We start from the raw sequence: 19,292 nt of genomic DNA, 5'->3' as shown, positions 1-19,292 counted from the left end.
ATAGTTTTAAAGCTTCTTCATTTAATGTTATAAGCGACTACATGGCACGTGAAATATGGAGGGCTTATAGTGCAAAATTGTGTTTTACAAACTGTGAATAGAATACATAAGTGTTTGGCATTTGTTTAACTACCAGTTAAATTCAGTATTTCGTTTCTTTTACACAACCATTTTTTCTAATTCTAATTTTAGTGTAAAAGCTACTTAATTAACACTGTTTTCATAGGTTCGTTTAGTTCGTCCAAACCCAATATAAACACTACTATCGGCTAAGTATGATAAACATGCTACAGATAAATAATGCCAATAAATAAGCATGCTATTTAGTGGCATGCTTGCTCTATAACTGCATAGGTACTTTAATATATAATTAGATTGATCAATTGTTATTTAGTACATTAATTTTGCCGCCATCCTTTCAAGATGTCTAATTTCTTAAGTTGTGCATTCTTGTATTGCACTAAAATTTGAATGTCAATACACTTGAGGATTTAAATATGTATTTATGTAAAAGTACAAATTAGAACAGATTACATTAATTGGGTATCAGCAGAAAAATAAATCACTTTGCTTTTATTGGGACACGAAACTTACAGATAATGGAATATTTTTTGCTGGTGGCGCCACATGTCAAATATGCTTAGCGGGCAAAACAAGCAACTTTTGACAGATTACCATTATGGCGCACAAATTAGTCTTATTTTACGTCTTTCTCTAAGTTTTATGTCCCGATTACTATTTTTATAAGTGAATAGGAACTAAAGAACTGCTCAGCATAATCGTATAAATTATGGAGCTCACAAATAAGTAATCACCTACTTACTTAAAACTCCTTACTTATATTTAGGTATTATAATTAGGCTACCTAGGAACTGGAAGCAAAGTCAATTAATTTTATCAGTATCTAATAATTATGTAATTTGTATACCTAAAAATAATCTACATTAAGTACCTACTTTTGAGCATTTGTTAGCTAAACAGTTTAGAATCTTAAACAGGACTAATTATTTATATCTAAAACAACTAAATGATATTATTATGCAGTCTATTAAGTATGAGAAACAACTTGCGATATTAACGCTAAAATTGCATACAATGTAACCCAAGCGGAGAAAATTCAAAATTAAAAGTAGTATGTAGTATTTTCATTTTTTCAAATGAGAAGGCAATGGAACACACCCACACAGCCTTCAAAATTAGAATGTAATAGACACATATTGATGGTCCATCGCACTGGCTCAGTTTTGCGTTTATAACATTGGTTTTATTTTTTATTTATTTAGCTACGTATTTCAAAGCACATTCAGGTTACTGCAAGGCACTGCCTGATATTTTTTAAATTGAAAAACCGTTTACTTAATTAAACTACCATCTTCCCAGACAATGTGCCAAACAAAATACCGATCCCTATAGTGTCAATTTTTCTACCTTACCCTTTGCTCAAATATTTCAATTTCTGAATTAATTGTGAGAGGTGCTCATATGCGGCTTGTCAAACCGGGTTCAAAAACCCAGTACTTTAGTCCCTAATAACCTGAATAACACCCAAGTTAAGACTATTTTTTACTCGGGTTTTAATTGGGTGTTTGCCCAAGCAACCGGTGGATAGCCCTTTTTAATAAACATGTGGGTATGTTATGTTTCAAGGCCACCCAAAATTAGTACCTGAAAGCTCATAAAACTTTTCATTAAAAGGTCTATAAAAGTCCCTTAGCCTCTGTATAGCTACCGGGTCTATGTGGGGGTGGCTTCGACCCTTATTCTTGCCTAAACAATGGGGGGTAGAGCTACTCTCAGACTTCAGGAGGCATGGGAAGCCCTTAGTGGAGTTGAAGTAGAAATGCTTCTCTGTTATCACGCGTTTGAGACCGAGGAATTCCTGGAAATCGAAGTATTTTTATATAAATTTAAAGTTGTCGATGAGAATGTTTAACTGAAAGGACAGCAATATACTTGTCCCATACGTCATATTAATATTTTTTTGCTAAACAATCTCTGTTAAGATGTAAGTGAAAGATAAATGTATACTTTGTTTTTGAAAATTGTATTTTCTTATCAGGGGGTTAGCCAAGTCACAAACGGTAACGTATAACCCGCCCGAATTACATAAACCCCTTAAGTCGAGGACGCTGCGTACCTGCGAAGTCTCTCGATTCGCTCGAGTTACACGTTAGGTACCGATTCGTTGAAAAACGTGAAACGTTGGTAACTTGGCTAACCACCTTGAACACTTAACACGAACATCAGAAAAGATATACCCACCTGAACTCTAGCCATTTCAGCGGCAGGATCGGCAACCAGTCTTTCCCCGCTTATGAGCAACAGACTCGACCGAGGGAACCGTCTCAACCACCGCCGCAGAGGCCGCGCGTACACGCCCAGTCGGACGGGAGGCCAAGACGCGTCCACTACTGAACACGGTACCCCGCCCCAACCTATCGACGTGTTGACCAGTGCCAGGTCTTCGAAACGAGGAAGCGTTGGTCTTTTACTGCGAATGGTGGCGCAAATTTCATATTAGATTAGAATCAATATGATGTGAAGTGTTTAAGGAGCTTAGGGGGCAGACCGGGCAACAGCTGTGTCGTCTAGTACGTCATCATCACTAATTTAAGAGCCACGCTCTTGTCGGTGTAGAATTCTCCATGCTATTTTTTAGGGAAAATTGGGGGTCTAGTACGTAAAGGAACATAAAAAAAGAAATATGGGTACTTATGGATACTAATTCGGAGATAAAAGCTCAAAAGAATTAAATAATGTTTTGGCTATTGGCGCCCAGTATGGGCCTGGGGAACCATCGCTTCAAGCGCGCGTACAGTCCCAGTCTGACGGGAAGCTAGAACGCGTCCATTTACTGGCCAGGGTACTTCGCCCTAACCCGAAGAGGCTAAAATGGCCACATCGAAGTAATTCATCTAAAAAAGCAATATTGCAATTTGACATTTGCGCATATAAAAGTAAGTGCGCAATGCAAACAAATGTCAAATAGTAATATTGCTTTCGTAGATGAATTGCTTCGATGTGGCCATTTTAACCCCCTCAGGTCTTCGCAGCAAGAGAGCGTTGGTCTTTTACGGCGCGGACTCTTGTGTCGCTCGCATTTGCGCAGTAAGGCGGCACATAGTAAGACCGAGATTTTTATATGGAGTGTCTAGGCTGTGCTAAAACGCAACTTGCAACCACGTTTGATGCAAAGTTGCAAGACTAATACAATTTAGGTAGGTAGGTTAATATTGAATCATAACTCACCTAGCAGACTGCGTATAGTCACTAACAGCTCTCGTGACCGGGTCGCGGACCACAGCGAGCAGTTTGACGGCGGGATTCATAGCGGACACGCGTCTCGGAGCGGAGCGGGTTACCCAGTATGATGGAGTCTTTTCCATCGTGATCTGACCCTCCAGGGTTGGAGGCATCTTGTCCCTGAAATAAAAGGTGATAATGATGACTATTCTGACGGCCATAAATTTAACCTATTAGTTTGACAGCTCTTAGTATCCTTTACTTACAAAAGGTACAAGAAAGAGATGCAGCTAGTTTTAGGGCTGTCAAAAATAGTTTAAAATTAAGTTACTAAGATTAAGTTTGAAGGCGTAAGGTATCTTTGAATATAGGTGTGGCTTTACTAGCGTGACGTGGTAGTAACTAACTTATTCTATGGTATAAGTTAGTTACTACCACGTCACGCTAGTACTAATACGCTAGTAGTAATAATACTACGTACTTATATAACGCCAACTCTCCACTCCCCTCCAGCGGCTGAGCTAGGTTTAAACCTGTCTGCCTTATTCTGATGATAGAGGCTGTACCCACCTCAGGACGCAGTGTCTGCAAATTCGCATGCTTACCTGTACCATTCGAAGCCTTTATGATAAAACTTATCAAAGAAATGGACCTCCGATCCAGCAGCCCGTACGTCTGGGTGTAATCTGCAAATTAACAAATTATAGATATAATACAGGTATGCAAGTTCTTTGAAAAAGGCTTGTTTGAAATTTAAAAAAGTATTCACGTGTACGACCGATACCATAGAGTAAAGAATAGTAAAGTATAGAACGGTAACTCTCCGCCCCGCACCAACTCGTATCGGGTGCCGACCTCACCCCCTCTGGGTTTCAGGCCATTAAGGAGTAAGGGGGAGCGCACGCGGATTGTCTGTCTTACTCGCACTGACGCAGTAAGACAGCACACGGTAAGATTGAGATTTTTTTGTAAGTAGCACATCCGGGGTGTGCTACCGAGACAGTACTTAATATAAGCCACATGCGAGCACATGAACGTCGGAGTTGAAGCAGTCGCTGTAGCCGAAATCGGCTGGATCGCATCATCATCATCATCAGGTATTTATGATAGCCGTATTAAAAAAAATTAAACTCACCTTAAAAATTCTAACAAAGCCCGAGTTCCACATTTTTTAACGCCAATAATTAAGGTATCCGGCAGTCTTTTCACTGGCACCAAGTTCTTTCTCAGTCTTCGATACTTATCTGTCGTATCTTCCACATTTAATCCAATGAGAGACGCAAAACTTTTGTAATTTGCTATGTGCCGTTTTAGAAAAACGTACTTTAGCGTAAACTGTAACAAAATTAGAAAGTAATTAGGACACACACACACACACAATTAATGAAACTTGAGTCCGCACGTGGTACGTCATCTTTGTCCTTTATTGGCGTTATTAGTGTAGACAGAGCCCCAAGTAAATCAAAACACAAGTTGCAGCCACTTTTGTCACGAAAGAAGTAATAAGATGGTATTAAAAAAAAACTTGGTTATCTAAGCTAAGATGGACCTCATGCTCTGCATGGCGGCAGGTGCCCCAGCTATCGCCATAACTTATACCTAGTGGTTCATCATCGTGGTAGAAGAACACAATCCAACAGTAATTACAGTATGCACGCGAAAATGAACAGTAAATATTTATGATTATTAAAAAAAACTTATTTACTTATAAAACGCAAGATTAATACTTTGCTTACCTTGTTTTCGTCAACTAAACAAGTATTCAGCACATATAATAAATATAATAGAAATAACAATATGAAATATATAAACATAGTTCGTTTCGAAAAAGCCGGTATCCATCTCATTTCTGTTTTTCGGATTCATCTCTTACATTTATTATTCGTCAATAAACGAATTTATCAATTTACAAATGCAGAGTTAACTTTCCACCATCAATTTGATTATATTTCAAAGAAACACAATGTTGTGGCGTACGTAACCACGTAAAGATTTATTTTTAGTATGCAAAGCACATTGCAGTATTTTGGAAGAAGCAAACATTTGTTATTGCCGATCGATGTTATTTTCGTTTACGGACCATGCCTAGCGGCGCGCGCAACTTGTTTTCAAAATGACGCGCGAAGCTAGCCGCACTGAAATCTTTACAGGAAGTACGTTCATTCATGAACGTTGGGTACTTACCCAAAAAGGTAAACATATAAAAATTGCAAAAGCACTGCTGGTTGTTATTTCATAAAAAAAACAAATTGGATACCTTTTGATAACAATGAAGTAATTTATTATTTTCATAATAATATTTTATGGCGATTCTTTATTTTATTACAAGGCTTTCAGCCAGTATTTAATCTTATTGTAGAAAATATTGCGTGTATCCGAACGTGTTATTGTTATTCGCCTATTTAACATAGACATAGATATAATTGAAATGAAAAACGACGCAAATATCTATAAAATTTTATTTGTTATCTTTTACTTACATTTTGCTTTTTACTATCATAGTTCACATAAACGCAACAAGATGCTTGAAGTGACAGCTAAATAAAAAGAAATTCGTTCGCACTGAATTTAGATGCCGTAAAATAATTCACAATGACAGTCCAACAGATTAACTCGAATATTTCTGACGACTCCGATGATATGGTTAGTTTACCATCAGAGGAAGAAATTTACAGGCGAAAATATCAGATGTTGTTGGAGCGATGTGAAGTGTTACAGCAGGATAACGAAAGAATTGTGAATAGGTGCGTGTTTTAGACGTTGAATTTGGTGAATTTGTGTTGAGATGAGTGTTCTAGCATTGTGCGTCTTTGCAGGATACATGAGGCGAAGAAGATCACTAGGCGATATCGGAAAGACATTTTGATTTTAGTGGAGCGCCTTGACAAGTATGGAGACCCATTCAGGACGGCGACTATGGAAGTGGATATAAAGCCAGATGTCGTGCCGCGGACGGGGCGTGTCGGCGGGAAAACACAAGCCGTGGCTAAGGTTGAGCGACAACAAACTGTTACAGCACCTAAGAAGCCCGGGCCAAAGAGAAAAAGTAAAGCTGATAAGGTATATGGGTCTTCTCTTTTATCTATAATTCAATTCAATTCTTTATTCATAATAAACATTACACGTCAACAAATATTTCGATGAGTAGGTACACATTATATAGAATATCGTCACTGGAAAGGCAAAATTACGTAAGCGCCAAAAGGCCATTTCGAGAAAAAGCCGTTTAAAGTTTCATTTTTTCGTTTTTTTATCATAACTTTTTACCCAATTATCCAATTTAGATGATGTCAAGGTAAGGTTACATTGTTTTTTAATTTTCTATGTCCAGCAATACATATTATAACTGTTGGATTGCTATTTTAGGATATAGTGGCGCTTACGTAAAAATGACTTCAGTTTACAGTAAAGCAAATTTACTTAACCGCCATCTGGTTAAAATATTATTTGGAAGCAAAATTATTTACAGCTCTTAAAACAATGCATACGAGAACGACAATATTTCTTTAAATATAATAATACTGTAATGTTAGCGGAGTAAAAGTTACTGTAACGACTTTTACACATCTGCTCTCATTATGTAAAAATTGCCTAAAAAGTGATCGATTGATTATGTCAGTTCACCAAAAATTCTTTAAAGTAAGTTTTTGTAATATCTTACATGGGTAAAAAGACGTAAGAGACAAATAATTATTCTTAATACCTCCTTAAACTACTTATTACTTCAATTGATTTATAAAAATGGCTATTAAAATACTGAAGTGCCAGAAATAAAGTTTCATAAAATATAAATAATAGCGTACAACCCGTTATCTGTTTGTAAAAGTTTCTTTTTAACACTTTCAAAGACAGAACGTATACGGACGTTCCGATTCCAAGGTGCCATACTACCTATTATGAACCACCAATGACCCATGGTCTCTGTCCGTGAAAGGGTTAAACGGTTTTATTTAGCTAAACCCGTACGGTATATTTGTATCAAAATTAGATATTGCAATTTAAGTACCTTCCTGTTGTCAGATTGATCTGAAATTTGGTACGCACCTTTAATTCCGATGTCAATACAATATAATAAAATCAATAACATTATAAATCTAAGATGGCAGCCGGTACATAATGGGGGATTACATATTTTTCCAAACCCCCTCAATATGGGTATCAAATGAAATAGCTACACAAGTAGAATACTGTGATTATGTCAAAATTTAAAATCCAAGATGGCTGCCGTTCCAAAATAGCGGACTAGGTACATATTTTTCCACAACCCCCTCAATATGGGTATCAAAGATAGGACTACACTAGTAGAATACTGTCATTATGTCAAAATTTCAAATCCAAGATGGACGATATTACAAAATGACTGAAAGAAGGATGTTGCCCTTAATTTTGTCATTGTCATCCACCGTCCATAATATGCAGGGCAGCACAGTGGATCGCTGGGTGGGGTCGCTCCGCGAAGCCTGTGAAATCCCCAGGAGGCTTCTGAGCTTCTGGAAGGAGATAGGTTGGCTTACGTAGTCAACAATTACACGCATAATGGGCCACCTTAGAGTCTAAATGCGGAAAACAGAGCCCACTAACATAACATAACATATGCAGGGCAGCACAGTCGACCATGCAGTAGTATATTTGGGCTCAAAATTGTTTGAATTAGGACAAGCATACGTGGCTCTAAGACGAGTCAAGTCTCTGGAAGGGTCAAGTCTTTTTAATTCCACAATAATTCCCCTTATTGTTTTTAAGAGTATTTACCACGAAGTTTAATACACTTTTCCATTCGCTCGAACCAGGTGTTATTTAACATTTATTCCACTCCAAAGTAGAAGTGTTCGAAATGGCTGACTTGAAAGCGTTGGCCGCTTCTTCACCGCACTGGAACCTTTGACCGCGAAGAGTTTCTTTTTAATTTTAGGAAATGTAAAGAAATCATTGGAGCTTAGGTCAGGACTGTATGGAGGATGGTCAAGAATTTCTACGTTTTCCTGCTTCAAATAATCGTTTGACGAGCGGTGTGTGAGCTTGCGTTGTCATGGTGCAGCATCCTGCACTCCTGCGCGTCATCATGCGTCGCTTTGGGTTATATTTTCGAAGTTCGGCGATGACTTGTGGTATACCAATCTGCATTAACCGTCCTACGATCTTCAAGTGCAATTGTCGCAACATGACCGATTTTCTCCACGAAGGTAGCCACCATCTTCTTTGAAGTGCTTCGAGAGCGAACAACTTTGACTCGTTTTGGAAGACCCAAACTGTGGATTGTTGTTTGGAATCAGGATAATAGCATAAATCCAAGATTCATCACCACTGATGATGTCGTACACGTGATTTGACTCTCCTCGGTTGAACCTCTGAAGAGTTTTCTTACACCATCTGACGCGGGCTACCTTATGATCGTCAGAAAATGCGGGATGCAACGGCAAACTAGTTTTCTCACACCAAGAGCCTCATTCAATATCGTTTAAATGGTTGTCCCTGAAATGCCTAATAACGCCTCTATTCTCGGTATGTCACATGACGATTTTTGAGGATTAGTTGTCTCACAGCAACGATATTATCTTCAGTGAAGGCGGATGTCCACGCTCGAATTCTAAATACCAGCGTTCGATGGTTCGCAGACATGGCACTTCATCGTGGAATAGAGATTTTAACTGTTTGAAACACTGAAGTCGCAGTAGGCCTCTTCGAAAGTTATAGAAAATTTTTCTTTGTAAGATTCATTTTCGGACGTGACCTGACAGATTCAAACCAACGCTGTGACTAAACAATTGCATTAATCCTAATGCTTTCAATTGTTTTGATATTCGAAATACCAACAAATTTGAATTTTGAGTTCTCAATTCAAAATTGGCGCTAAATATGCAAACGACAGAACTTAAAAAGTATAACAAAGTCGCTTTTTCTGTCCCTATATCCCTATGTACGCTTAAATCTTTAAAATTGCGCAACGGATTTTGATGCAATTTTCTTTAGTAGATAGAGTGATTCAAGAGGAAAGTTTATAGGTATGTATAATAACATCCAATAAATAGTGTAGAAATACTGTTATTTTTGAGGATTTTAATGTGATGTCGTAAATAATTTAATTTTTCCTCAGCATTGCATCCGAGCGAAGCCGGGTCGCTAATAAATTATAAAATCAATTCTAAAATAGTTTTACTTTTAGATCTATTGTTAAAAAAAAACTTCCTGGGAAACTTACTGCTAGCCGACAAACTTGCTTAATAACAGCATAAAAATGCGAAGGCAAATTTACGTACACGCCTTACTTATTCTAAATACTGTAAGTCAAAATTACTTATACGCCATTCACTGCATAAACATGCTAAGACATTTTTTTCTTATACGCCTTACTTATTTTAAAAGCTGTAAATAAAAATGACTTATACATAGTCTATTTTTTATTTTCAGTAGTCCAAAATTACTAATAAAATTATACTTTTCAAACTACAGAATGCCAAATTTACTTAAAGTTAATATGTAGTTATTATATAGGACCACAATATTACTTATACACCAGTCACGAAAAAAACACCAAAATCTTGTCGTTTAAGAAACTGGAATTGAAAAAAGTCAACTATTTTCAAATTTACGTAAGCGCCAAAAAAGTGCTCGTATCGCAATGCTACCCAGACAGATCGACGCAGAATGAAACGCTGATTCCGAATATATAAAAAACCCAAAATACCTATTTTGGCGCTTACGTAATTTTGCCTTTCCAGTGACGATATAATTAATACTAAAAATTTATTGAAGAAATAACTATGTATTCAGTGTGCATTCATTCATCGTTTTATTATCATTTGTATTTTCAGCCTGAAAAAGACCCGAATGCACCAAAGAAACCTTGCAATGCATTCTTCCAATTTTGTCAAGAGCAGCGGCCTGTGGTGGTAGCAGAGGCAAGCTCCGAAATGGGTTCAGAGCCAACCAAGCAAGAAGTGACTAGACAACTAGCTTCTAGATGGAGAGCACTAACTAATGATGAAAAACGGGTAAGAATAGGCTAGTTGCCAACTAATCAAATCAGCTACTTTTCACTAAACATCACAAGATTAGGGTAGAATAGAATTATTTTATTATACAAAAATGTCACCCACAAAAACAAGACAATTAAAAACACTTAAAATTTTCACAAAACAGTTACGAAAACGCCAAAATTAGCTAGCTGCAAAAGTAAAGTATTTTATAAAATGTGAATCATGTAAGAACAACTGGGAAAATTATTCAATAAAAATACATCTTATTATGTGAATGTGAACTAGCAATATAAAAGTAACAATAAGAAATGTAGAGATCAGTGTATTCAATTTAGAACTATGAAATTAAACAATAAATAAATACCTAATTAATATTATTGAATTTAGGACTTAAACATAGCTGGTGAGAAGTGCTGCCTGTATGTAATTTAGCACATTATTAGAAATGTATTTCACTGTGAAAGCTCAGTCTAATGTTTTGTTGTTTCAGGTGTATGTGGCTATGTTCGAGAGATCAAAAGAGAAATATGCAGAAGAAATGTCAGCTTATATAAAGAAGGAACAATGACAGTCAATATGTATTAGCTCTTCGTTCTCTTGTGATAGTCAGCTTTAAGATTAGGTTAATTTATTTAATTAAAGTATTTTGTAAATAGTATTCTCATTTTATCTTGTCAAAACTGGACCTGTCAAATTTTCAGGTTAGGTGAGTGGACCCCTGGAAATGGGATAATGCTAGGGAGATGATGATTCTAATTTTATCTTTAAACTCTTTCGAGTTCAGTGTTACAGACACACCAACAGTTCAGTGTAACAGGTGCACCAAGGGCATTGGTATAGTTATTTTTGTAATGTTTTGAAACTAGACTTTACAAAGAAAACATACATTTATCTTTCTCTTTTTTGAGTATGGCTTTTTTTTGAGTTCAAAAAGATGCAATAAGTACCTACTTACTATTTCCATAAACACTTCATTTACAATATGTCTAGCTTTCACGTAAATAATTTTCTAGAACATTCTGCCATAACTAGTCAGTAATATACATGAGTCACAATACCTATAACAAACATGAAAATCAAACAACAATTCATATTTTTATACAAAAGTCTATTTACCAAAACAACCAATGAAATAACCCATAATAATAAATAACTCATATTTTTGTACCCCCTACATCAGTTCATAGTAAAGACTTACAAGGCAAAATTGGGTTCATAAAGAACTGAATATGTACAAATGTTTATGCTTTGAAATTGTCTTTTTGACTACGAATCACTTTCATAGTAGCAATGGGGTCATGAAAGCCAGCAAATTGCATTACTGCAGGCTCTGTTACCCTCATAAATGGGTTGTACATTTTCTCTTCACCAATCGTTGATGGTACCTGTAAAACAAGTATGTTTCAATTCATAAAACTGTCTGGTGATGAGTGGGGATACTATACACCTCACTCTGCCCACCCCTTTGGGGATACAGGCATGTTGCTATGTTATGTCTGGCGTCCCTAGTAGAAGAACATGTGAAAAACTAGTATTGATTTGAAGTAAAGAATAGAAAGAATTTAATTTTTGCCAAAGTACAGTAAAAGAGTGGTTTTGATAATTTTTTGACATCCATTGACCTCATATAATAAATAGACAACCAAAAACAAAAAAAAGTGTCCGCGGCGCATCTTGTCACACGCGCCGGCGTGTAACGACACTGAACAACCAATATTGCACTCTATTTGAATGGTCATAGCATCTTAATTTGAGGGAACTAACTTATACTATTTAAGGTTCGGACACTTTTTTAGCAAAATCTTAGCTAATGTAAGTCTATTTGTTTATGGTATGTCAGTACGTATTGCCGTAGTTTTTGGAGTTATTTGGTTTCCACACTATTACTCTGCTATTAAAAATCTTTTATACTTCTGTTATTTATATCTAATCTAATTTTCAACATACTGTTGGCAATCCCTTCTCGCGTCGCTCCACAGACCATTGCATTTTCTTTATGACGTCTTCATTAAATGGCTCGATAACGGACGCGAATTTGAGGTTGTTGACAGTGTATTCGTGGCCACAGTAAACTTTCGTTTCCTCGGGCAAGTTGCTCAATATACTGATAAGTGCCCGGTACATCTGCTCCGCTGTGCCTTCGAAAAACCTTCCACAACCGCCAAGGAAGAGAGTGTCCCCTAAGAAGAAGAACTATTATTATAACCTGAACCTCAACAACTGAGCAGACTTGAATTATGGATTCCACAGTAGATTTTTTTGTCTTCATTTCTTCTTGTGGCATATTTTATATTTGATTCTGTTTATTTGGCCAACAAAATTCTATGTGTTCTCATCCTACAAGATAATAAGTACAGCAAGTGGGTAAAAAAGCTGAACATAATATAGTCTAACAGACATGAACGGGGTATAATAAATGCCAAGGAGAGAGAGAGAGAGAGAGACATGAACGGGTAGACATTACGAAACTAAATAAACCAAAACAGAAGAAACAATACAATAACATACCTGTGAAAACAACCCGTTCAGTTCCTTCACCGGGTGCCTGCACAAAGTAGCAGATATGACCAGAGGTATGGCACGGTGTGGAGAGGCACAGGACATTCAAGTTGCCAATGTTAAACTGCTGATTATGCACCACCATCTGCGTCAGTGCCCCAATACGGTTGTCCCCACCATATATTTCGAGATGTGGCATAGATTCTTTTAGTTTCTCATTGCCTCCTGCATGGTCCCTGTAACATAAAGTGGAAATAGAATAGTTGGTATAAAAATATAAAATATAAAAATATAAAATATAAAAAAACTTGTTGACTGCATATTTTTAGTTTCCATGAGATCTATGCAGAGTTTATTCATATGTAAACAACATTGAATACTAGATAAGACTATACTAGCTACACACTCAAAGATTACCTAATAAGCATTGACATACTATAATATAAACTAATAAGTCATAAATAATCTTACATCATTAAACTAAATGTGTATTTAAAATAAATTCTAAGAACAATAAAACACTTCATTTATTTATTTCAACATAACATAGCATCATGCCCGATTCGCTGAAGGGGTAGGTAGAGGTGTACAGTACACCCACTCCTCACCAGCCTTATTTATTTCACACACACAAAAAAAACTAAATATATTTCAATTTATTTTTATTTAATTAGATTAGAGTACAATTCACTTATACCAAATCTGCTCATAGTAAACAAAAAAAAAGATACTGATTGCAGATATAGCCAGGAAAAAAAAAAAGATTAGAGTTTGGTTCTTATCTTACCAATATAGAACAAACTAATGAAGATGCATTAGGAAAAGTTCTGAATTTAAAATTAATTTTTAGGGGTCTTTATAACAAACAAACTTAGAGGAAGAATAAGATAACAAATAACTTTGTTACTTATTGTGAACAAAGGTATTGTATTCTTATGCTCACCAGTGGTGATGTGTAGTAAGCACCTTTGTAAGCTCCACGCCAAACTCCTTGACCGCCGCCATCACCGTAGCAGGCTCCACAGGGTCCACAATCGCTGCTTCTTTAGTGGCCTTGTCCACTATAAGATACATGTAGTTGTCTTGCAACGCCGGCAGGATCTTCACGTCCATGTTTTGATAAGAATGATGCTCCGACAAGGAATGCGACGTACTGTGATTACGCATCAACACTGATAAACAAATGCTTACATGAATATTAATTATCAAAAACACACTTATAAATTGAAGTAGGAAAACTTGTGTAGACATGGAAAATTAATCGTATGTAAGAGAGACTCAAGAAATATACTACTCGGCGAAATAATAGCAGAGAAATATCATAATGACAGCAAGATATAGCACCGGTATTTATTATTATTGCGGTCTTTTCACAAATTATTTTGCTCGTCGATAATAATGTACCTGTAAAGTAAAGCCGCGTTACTTGCTGGGCCAAGGCGTTTGGTAATCTATTTACAAGTCTACCTAGCATTCTGGGAATGTATTTTAAGGGTAATGATAACAAGAATTTAAAAAAACATAATCAGCTCACACCTTATCAGTCACTCGGCTCTCAGCTGTTCGTCTGTCAATTTTTCTTTTAGGGTGCCGATTCTACAAGAATAACAAGATAACTCCCTAGTATAACCTAGTATTACTAAAGTATCGAACCAAAGACCTTGTATAGAATAGACGGAGCATATTTAAGACGAAAGAAAAACATAGGTTTTGTCTTTCGCACTCATGTGAGCCGTCATAAGTTAAAAAGAGATAAATATACTATCGTCGTAACGTCTTTTGTACTCGTGTAGCGGGTTTGTTATAGAAACGTACCTATAGTATATGTTTTTGTATCAGAACCACTAGTGCCGTTCCATGTCTTTATCGACATTATTATTGGCTAAATATTTCATGTTAGTCCAAGATCTAAAAAAATATACATTACAAATTGAATGATTAATTAAATACAGAAATAACGACCTAGTATCCATACCTGGGTGGGTAGAACCACAAGTAAATTAGTTAAAACGATACCTATTTGTACCCTGATAGAAAGATACCTAAGAAGAACCGTACGTTGCGGTGACAGATTCAGAACCACTTATTCAACGTAATTATCATGGACAAACTTGTTAAAGGTCAATTTATCATTTTTGAATCTATGTCATTTCGCAAGGTGTTATGGCCGAGGAGGTCGAGGACGGTCCATCTAGTCCACATATACTATAGTATCATTTTAATACGACATTGCGGCCACCCTTTGGTTGCTATAAATCACATACCTACCCTTTTATAAAAATTAAATACACGTTTTTCATTGACTTGACCGGAAATCGAATCGGCTCTCGATACAAGAAGTAGACGACCTTCTAGTATATTTCGGGGATTATCTCAATGCGATTAAAGAATAAAAGCAAATACTTATTAATAAGATTTTTATTCAATACCGGGTGTTAGTGACATCGTAACGAATACTGAGAGGGATGATTCAGACCATGATTCTGAGTTAATATCTAGTGGAATTTTCCGTCGCAAAATTCATGAAATTTTGAGTTTTGTTTTTAATTATTTTCAATTCCATATTGTGTTTTTAGCTGCATAGAACCCAAATTTCAATAAAAAAAACAATAATGACAAATTATCGAAAATTTTCGATGTAATGGAGACAACAGCTGCTCGAACGGGTCAACGGCCACACGCACCGAGCCGCGCGCCCCGCTCCGCACGCCCCGCTCCGCGCGCCCCGCGCCGCACGCCGGTGGCGGCGCGGCGGCGGCGCGGCCTACAAAGTAGGCACTACGAACCGATCCTATTTCTTTCTCTGTCTATCGTAAATTTATAAATTTATTTTATTCTTATGGACGGATAATCAACAGGCATAAAATTTATGGAATACACGTCAATTTTAAGCAGAAATCTAAAACAACCGACAGAATTAAGTTGACAGCACACGTCAAACGGTTTGCATACCAGCGAGATACCTTTTTGATTCGACCGGGTTATTCATTCATTTACTCATAGGAATCGGGGCCATTATCTACCTAAAACAGTTGAAACAGTAAATAATTGTATTCTTTGTTGTCATTAGAATAACTAACAACCAACTAACACAACCACCACAGATTAGGTAATTAGTTACCTACTATGTCAACCATCCACCAACTTAGTATGTAAGTACCTACGCAAAACCTCGCTACACAAAAATCGAGCGAGATCGCGTCTAGAATTGGGCGGACACTCCGCCAGAGTGTTGCCTATCGATATTCTATCGATACCTAGTTAAAAAAAACCAATAGTAGGTACCTATCGATAGATCTTTTAGATCAATACCCATTATTATTACAAAGCAAGACCTATCGGTACTATCGCTAGTATCGATCTAAATGTACTATCACTACTTTCGATAGTTTAGACAATTTTCAAGTTCAACAATTGATAATCTACCTATCGATAGTTCGGCAACTCCGCCGCGTAGGCAATGTCGGCATGTTCAAAGAAAAAAATTGTCCGAGAGGAGTGATCTTATTTTTCTTGTTACATGTTGGTACCGAGGTACTAAGTACTAAGTTATTCGTGGTTTTAAATCTCATTGTTAAATCATCAGTAAAGAACTAATTAAACCTATCCTGTTCTGTGTACAATATTCATGTAACGGCTACGTGCTTACATAAGTACCTAGTAGACGGGAGCAACGACTTAACGTACCTTCCGAAGCACGGATCATTTTACTTTCGGACAATCAGGTGATCAGCCTGTAACGTCCCAACCAAAGGCCTTATAAACAGATTTTTGTGATATGTCCCCACCGGAATACGAACCCGGACCCTCCGCATCCCATCGCTCAACCACTGGACCACATAGGCCAAGAAGGTTCTAAGACATAATTAAAGGATCCTGGGACGCAAGACCTCCGAGTTAGGGCTTGTTTGATCTGTCTTGATGGATACTCGGACGTGAATAGCCTCACGAATCAAGGGCAACGCGCGCCAATAAAGTAGGCATTACGAACAGATACTAGGTATTTCTTTGAGTTGATAGGTATCAAGTGAAGTTTCCTGTCGCCAAATTCATAAAAAAATTAGATTTTTTTCAGTCCCATATTGTGTTTTAAGCTGCATAGAACGCACATTTAAAATAAACAAATAAAAATTACTAATTATTAAATTTTATCAATGTCATCAATAATAATAATAACGTATCTACAACTTCAGCTATGCGCAGGTGAATAGCCGGCGCACGGGTCAAGGGCAACGCTCGCCAATAAAGTAGGCATACGAACAGATACTATTTCTTTCTCTGTCACTTGCACCATAAACATACTTCTCTCTCTCTCTCTAGTCGTCGGCTCGACTCGGCCGCGGCCGGTGCGTCGTCGGCGCCCTTAGTCGGCGCCTTTGATGCTTTGCGCTAACGCCGCCGCGCGCTTCCGCTCAGTCGAATACTAAGCTTGACCCGAATCGCGTGATGTTTTTCGAGGAAATTTTTTTCGTGTTTGTGAGTGTTTGTTTCATTCTGTAAATGAGTAGTGTCGACTATGATGATAGATCATAGACCATTTACTGCGCAAAAGTATGGAAGATTGTTGATGTTTATTAAAGAGCAAGGTGTTGTGTTTGTGAGTGCGTGTGATACCTACCTACCGCGGAGGAAACGCGATGTTGCATACCTACGTGACGTGACATGTTCTAGGGTACCTACCTAGGTACTTCATCCGAAGGAATAACAATTAAGGTAAGGCAAGAGTAGGGTTTTTATTGTTAATAAGTTAGGAACGTTTTAATAACTGGTAGGTAGGTACCGTGCGTGAAAAATCGTGGCAGTAGGTGTTCTACTTCAACAAACAACATTTTTAAACGTTGAACCACTAAGCATCTAAATACAAGAGAATGAAAACTCCTACCTAGATATCAACATCGTATCACGCACGCGTAACGTAGCCGCGCGTAAGTTTAGCGTCTGTGTGGCGCGTTGTTCGACTTACATTGCGGCACAGTAAAAATTCAAAATCTTAATTAAACATTTGCGACAAGAAAAACACCCACCATCATTTTTAGTACAATAAAATAGGCGTTCCATTTTTTTTTTCGTTACGATGTCACTAACACCCTGTATAGTTAGAATACAATGACTACGAAGCACTGAACAATTCCGACTTTTGGTGATAAAAAAAAATATTTCCTCTTGTTCACTTTCTTTAGAAGTGTATAGTGTCGGCTCTGGTCGTTATAACTTTACCTGCAAGAATGGCACATATTAACGTGGAGCACACAAATACACAAGCATTGCATGTTTACACATTGCACATAGAAGGAATAATCACAGGTAATTACAAAAATAGTTATTCATACTAATTATTTATAGAAGGAATAATCACAGGTAATTACCAAAATAGTTATTCATACTAATTATTTTGTGCAATAGAGAATATTTGTATTGTATTGAAATATTTTTTCCATGCTAATGTAGAATACAAAAACGAAATAGCTGCAAATTTATCTATAAACTTATAACTAAACTTAAACTCACCTTATGTGAGATATGTGAGTGAATATTGTTGGTACTGCATCTCTATGTAATATTTTTGTTTGGTATCCTGCTCGATAGAAAGCAAGGTACATCGAAATGTAATTAGCACAGGCTTAAATAAGGAGAAGGCGTCCTTCAGAAGAGAGAATTATCTCGTTTCATGGTCTGAATCTAATTGTTTCTTAATTTCTTGTTTCGTAAATTAGGATATTTAGGAAATCTGGAAAATACAATATCTTTATGTAATCTTCATCCAAATCGGAAACAGGTCGAAAAAAAAATTAAACGTGAATAGAATAACGCAACATGTAGATGTTACATTCAAACATAATATTATGTTATCGATATCAAAGGACAACACTACTTATAATACTTTGGGTACATGATCTGTCAAAGCTGATTAACGTAAAATGTGAAATCAATTATTTGTACAAATGTGACGGCTTTGCTGAAAATATGCGTCTGCATCGTGTTTAGGGCTCAATAAACTTTACAAAAACCAGACCAGGTAATGTATTTCTTGCACACAAACATGTATTATGTGGTCGATAACTTACCCATGGTGAGACATTATTTGATCGTTCTCCATTATAACACCCATTCTACTCTCACAACCAATAGCTACGCAAGCCATGGTTCATAATGAATAACTATTTCACAGATTGTTTATATAAAAAGTTAAAATAATGTCCCAAAACACCAAAAAACTAACGGCAGGTTTGGTATCCAGCTGACTACCACAACATCTCAAAACGGTAAACACTGACGTTCTAGACAGCGGTGTTTGTCTATGTTTGTTTCTTTTTTCCACAGAGATTGTTGCCATAGGGAAGAAAGAGAGCTGTGATAGTTTGATCGTCACTCTAAAATATTATCCGTCTATTCTATACAAGGTCTTTGTATCGAACAGTTAAAGATTCCCGGACACAGAATTATTACAATAAGGGACTTACCAGGCAACGTTCTCCAAAAATAATATAGATGGCAATGTCCGGATTTAACGTGATAATTATAATTTTCTTTCCCTGTGGGGAACGCAACTGTGCTGGTTGTGCCATGATAGGC

At 36.8% G+C, this 19,292-nt stretch overlaps 3 protein-coding genes across 5 annotated transcripts; 1 reads left to right on the top strand and 2 right to left on the bottom strand.

Moving 5' to 3' along the window:
* Positions 1-248: 248 nt before the first annotated feature.
* On the bottom strand, positions 249-5,090 carry LOC126368782 (heparan sulfate glucosamine 3-O-sulfotransferase 3A1). Its single transcript, XM_050012933.1, has 6 exons — positions 4,980-5,090; positions 4,379-4,578; positions 3,849-3,929; positions 3,250-3,423; positions 2,263-2,491; positions 249-1,879 (listed from the first exon to the last, which is right to left on the bottom strand). Exons 1-6 carry the CDS (start codon positions 5,088-5,090, stop codon positions 1,643-1,645), a joined length of 1,032 nt encoding a protein of 343 aa, XP_049868890.1. The 3' UTR covers positions 249-1,642.
* A 655-nt stretch (positions 5,091-5,745) lies between these two features.
* Positions 5,746-10,878, top strand: LOC126368787 (TCF3 fusion partner homolog). The gene is made up of 4 exons (XM_050012940.1): positions 5,746-5,987; positions 6,060-6,303; positions 10,056-10,235; positions 10,711-10,878. Exons 1-4 carry the CDS (start codon positions 5,836-5,838, stop codon positions 10,786-10,788), a joined length of 654 nt encoding a protein of 217 aa, XP_049868897.1. The 5' UTR covers positions 5,746-5,835; the 3' UTR covers positions 10,789-10,878.
* Positions 10,879-11,307: 429 nt separating this feature from the next.
* Positions 11,308-19,204, bottom strand: LOC126368784 (hydroxyacylglutathione hydrolase, mitochondrial). 3 transcript variants are annotated; one of them, XM_050012937.1, is made up of 5 exons: positions 19,181-19,204; positions 13,663-13,891; positions 12,729-12,955; positions 12,168-12,400; positions 11,308-11,605 (listed from the first exon to the last, which is right to left on the bottom strand). In XM_050012937.1, the coding sequence occupies exons 2-5, from the start codon at positions 13,884-13,886 to the stop codon at positions 11,462-11,464; spliced, it is 828 nt and encodes a 275-aa protein (XP_049868894.1). In that variant the 5' UTR covers positions 13,887-13,891; positions 19,181-19,204; the 3' UTR covers positions 11,308-11,461. The 3 variants fall into 3 exon arrangements, with proteins under 3 accessions (XP_049868894.1, XP_049868893.1, XP_049868892.1); XM_050012936.1 differs by lacking the exon at positions 19,181-19,204 and adding an exon at positions 14,256-14,350; XM_050012935.1 differs by lacking the exon at positions 19,181-19,204 and adding an exon at positions 14,124-14,263.
* Positions 19,205-19,292: the final 88 nt, after the last annotated feature.

The sequence above is a fragment of the Pectinophora gossypiella genome, chromosome 8 (assembly GCF_024362695.1).
Source record: "Pectinophora gossypiella chromosome 8, ilPecGoss1.1, whole genome shotgun sequence".
Taxonomy (NCBI): domain Eukaryota; kingdom Metazoa; phylum Arthropoda; class Insecta; order Lepidoptera; family Gelechiidae; genus Pectinophora; species Pectinophora gossypiella.
Note: the sequence above shows the minus strand (reverse complement) of the source record. Positions and strands in the feature narration are given on the sequence as shown.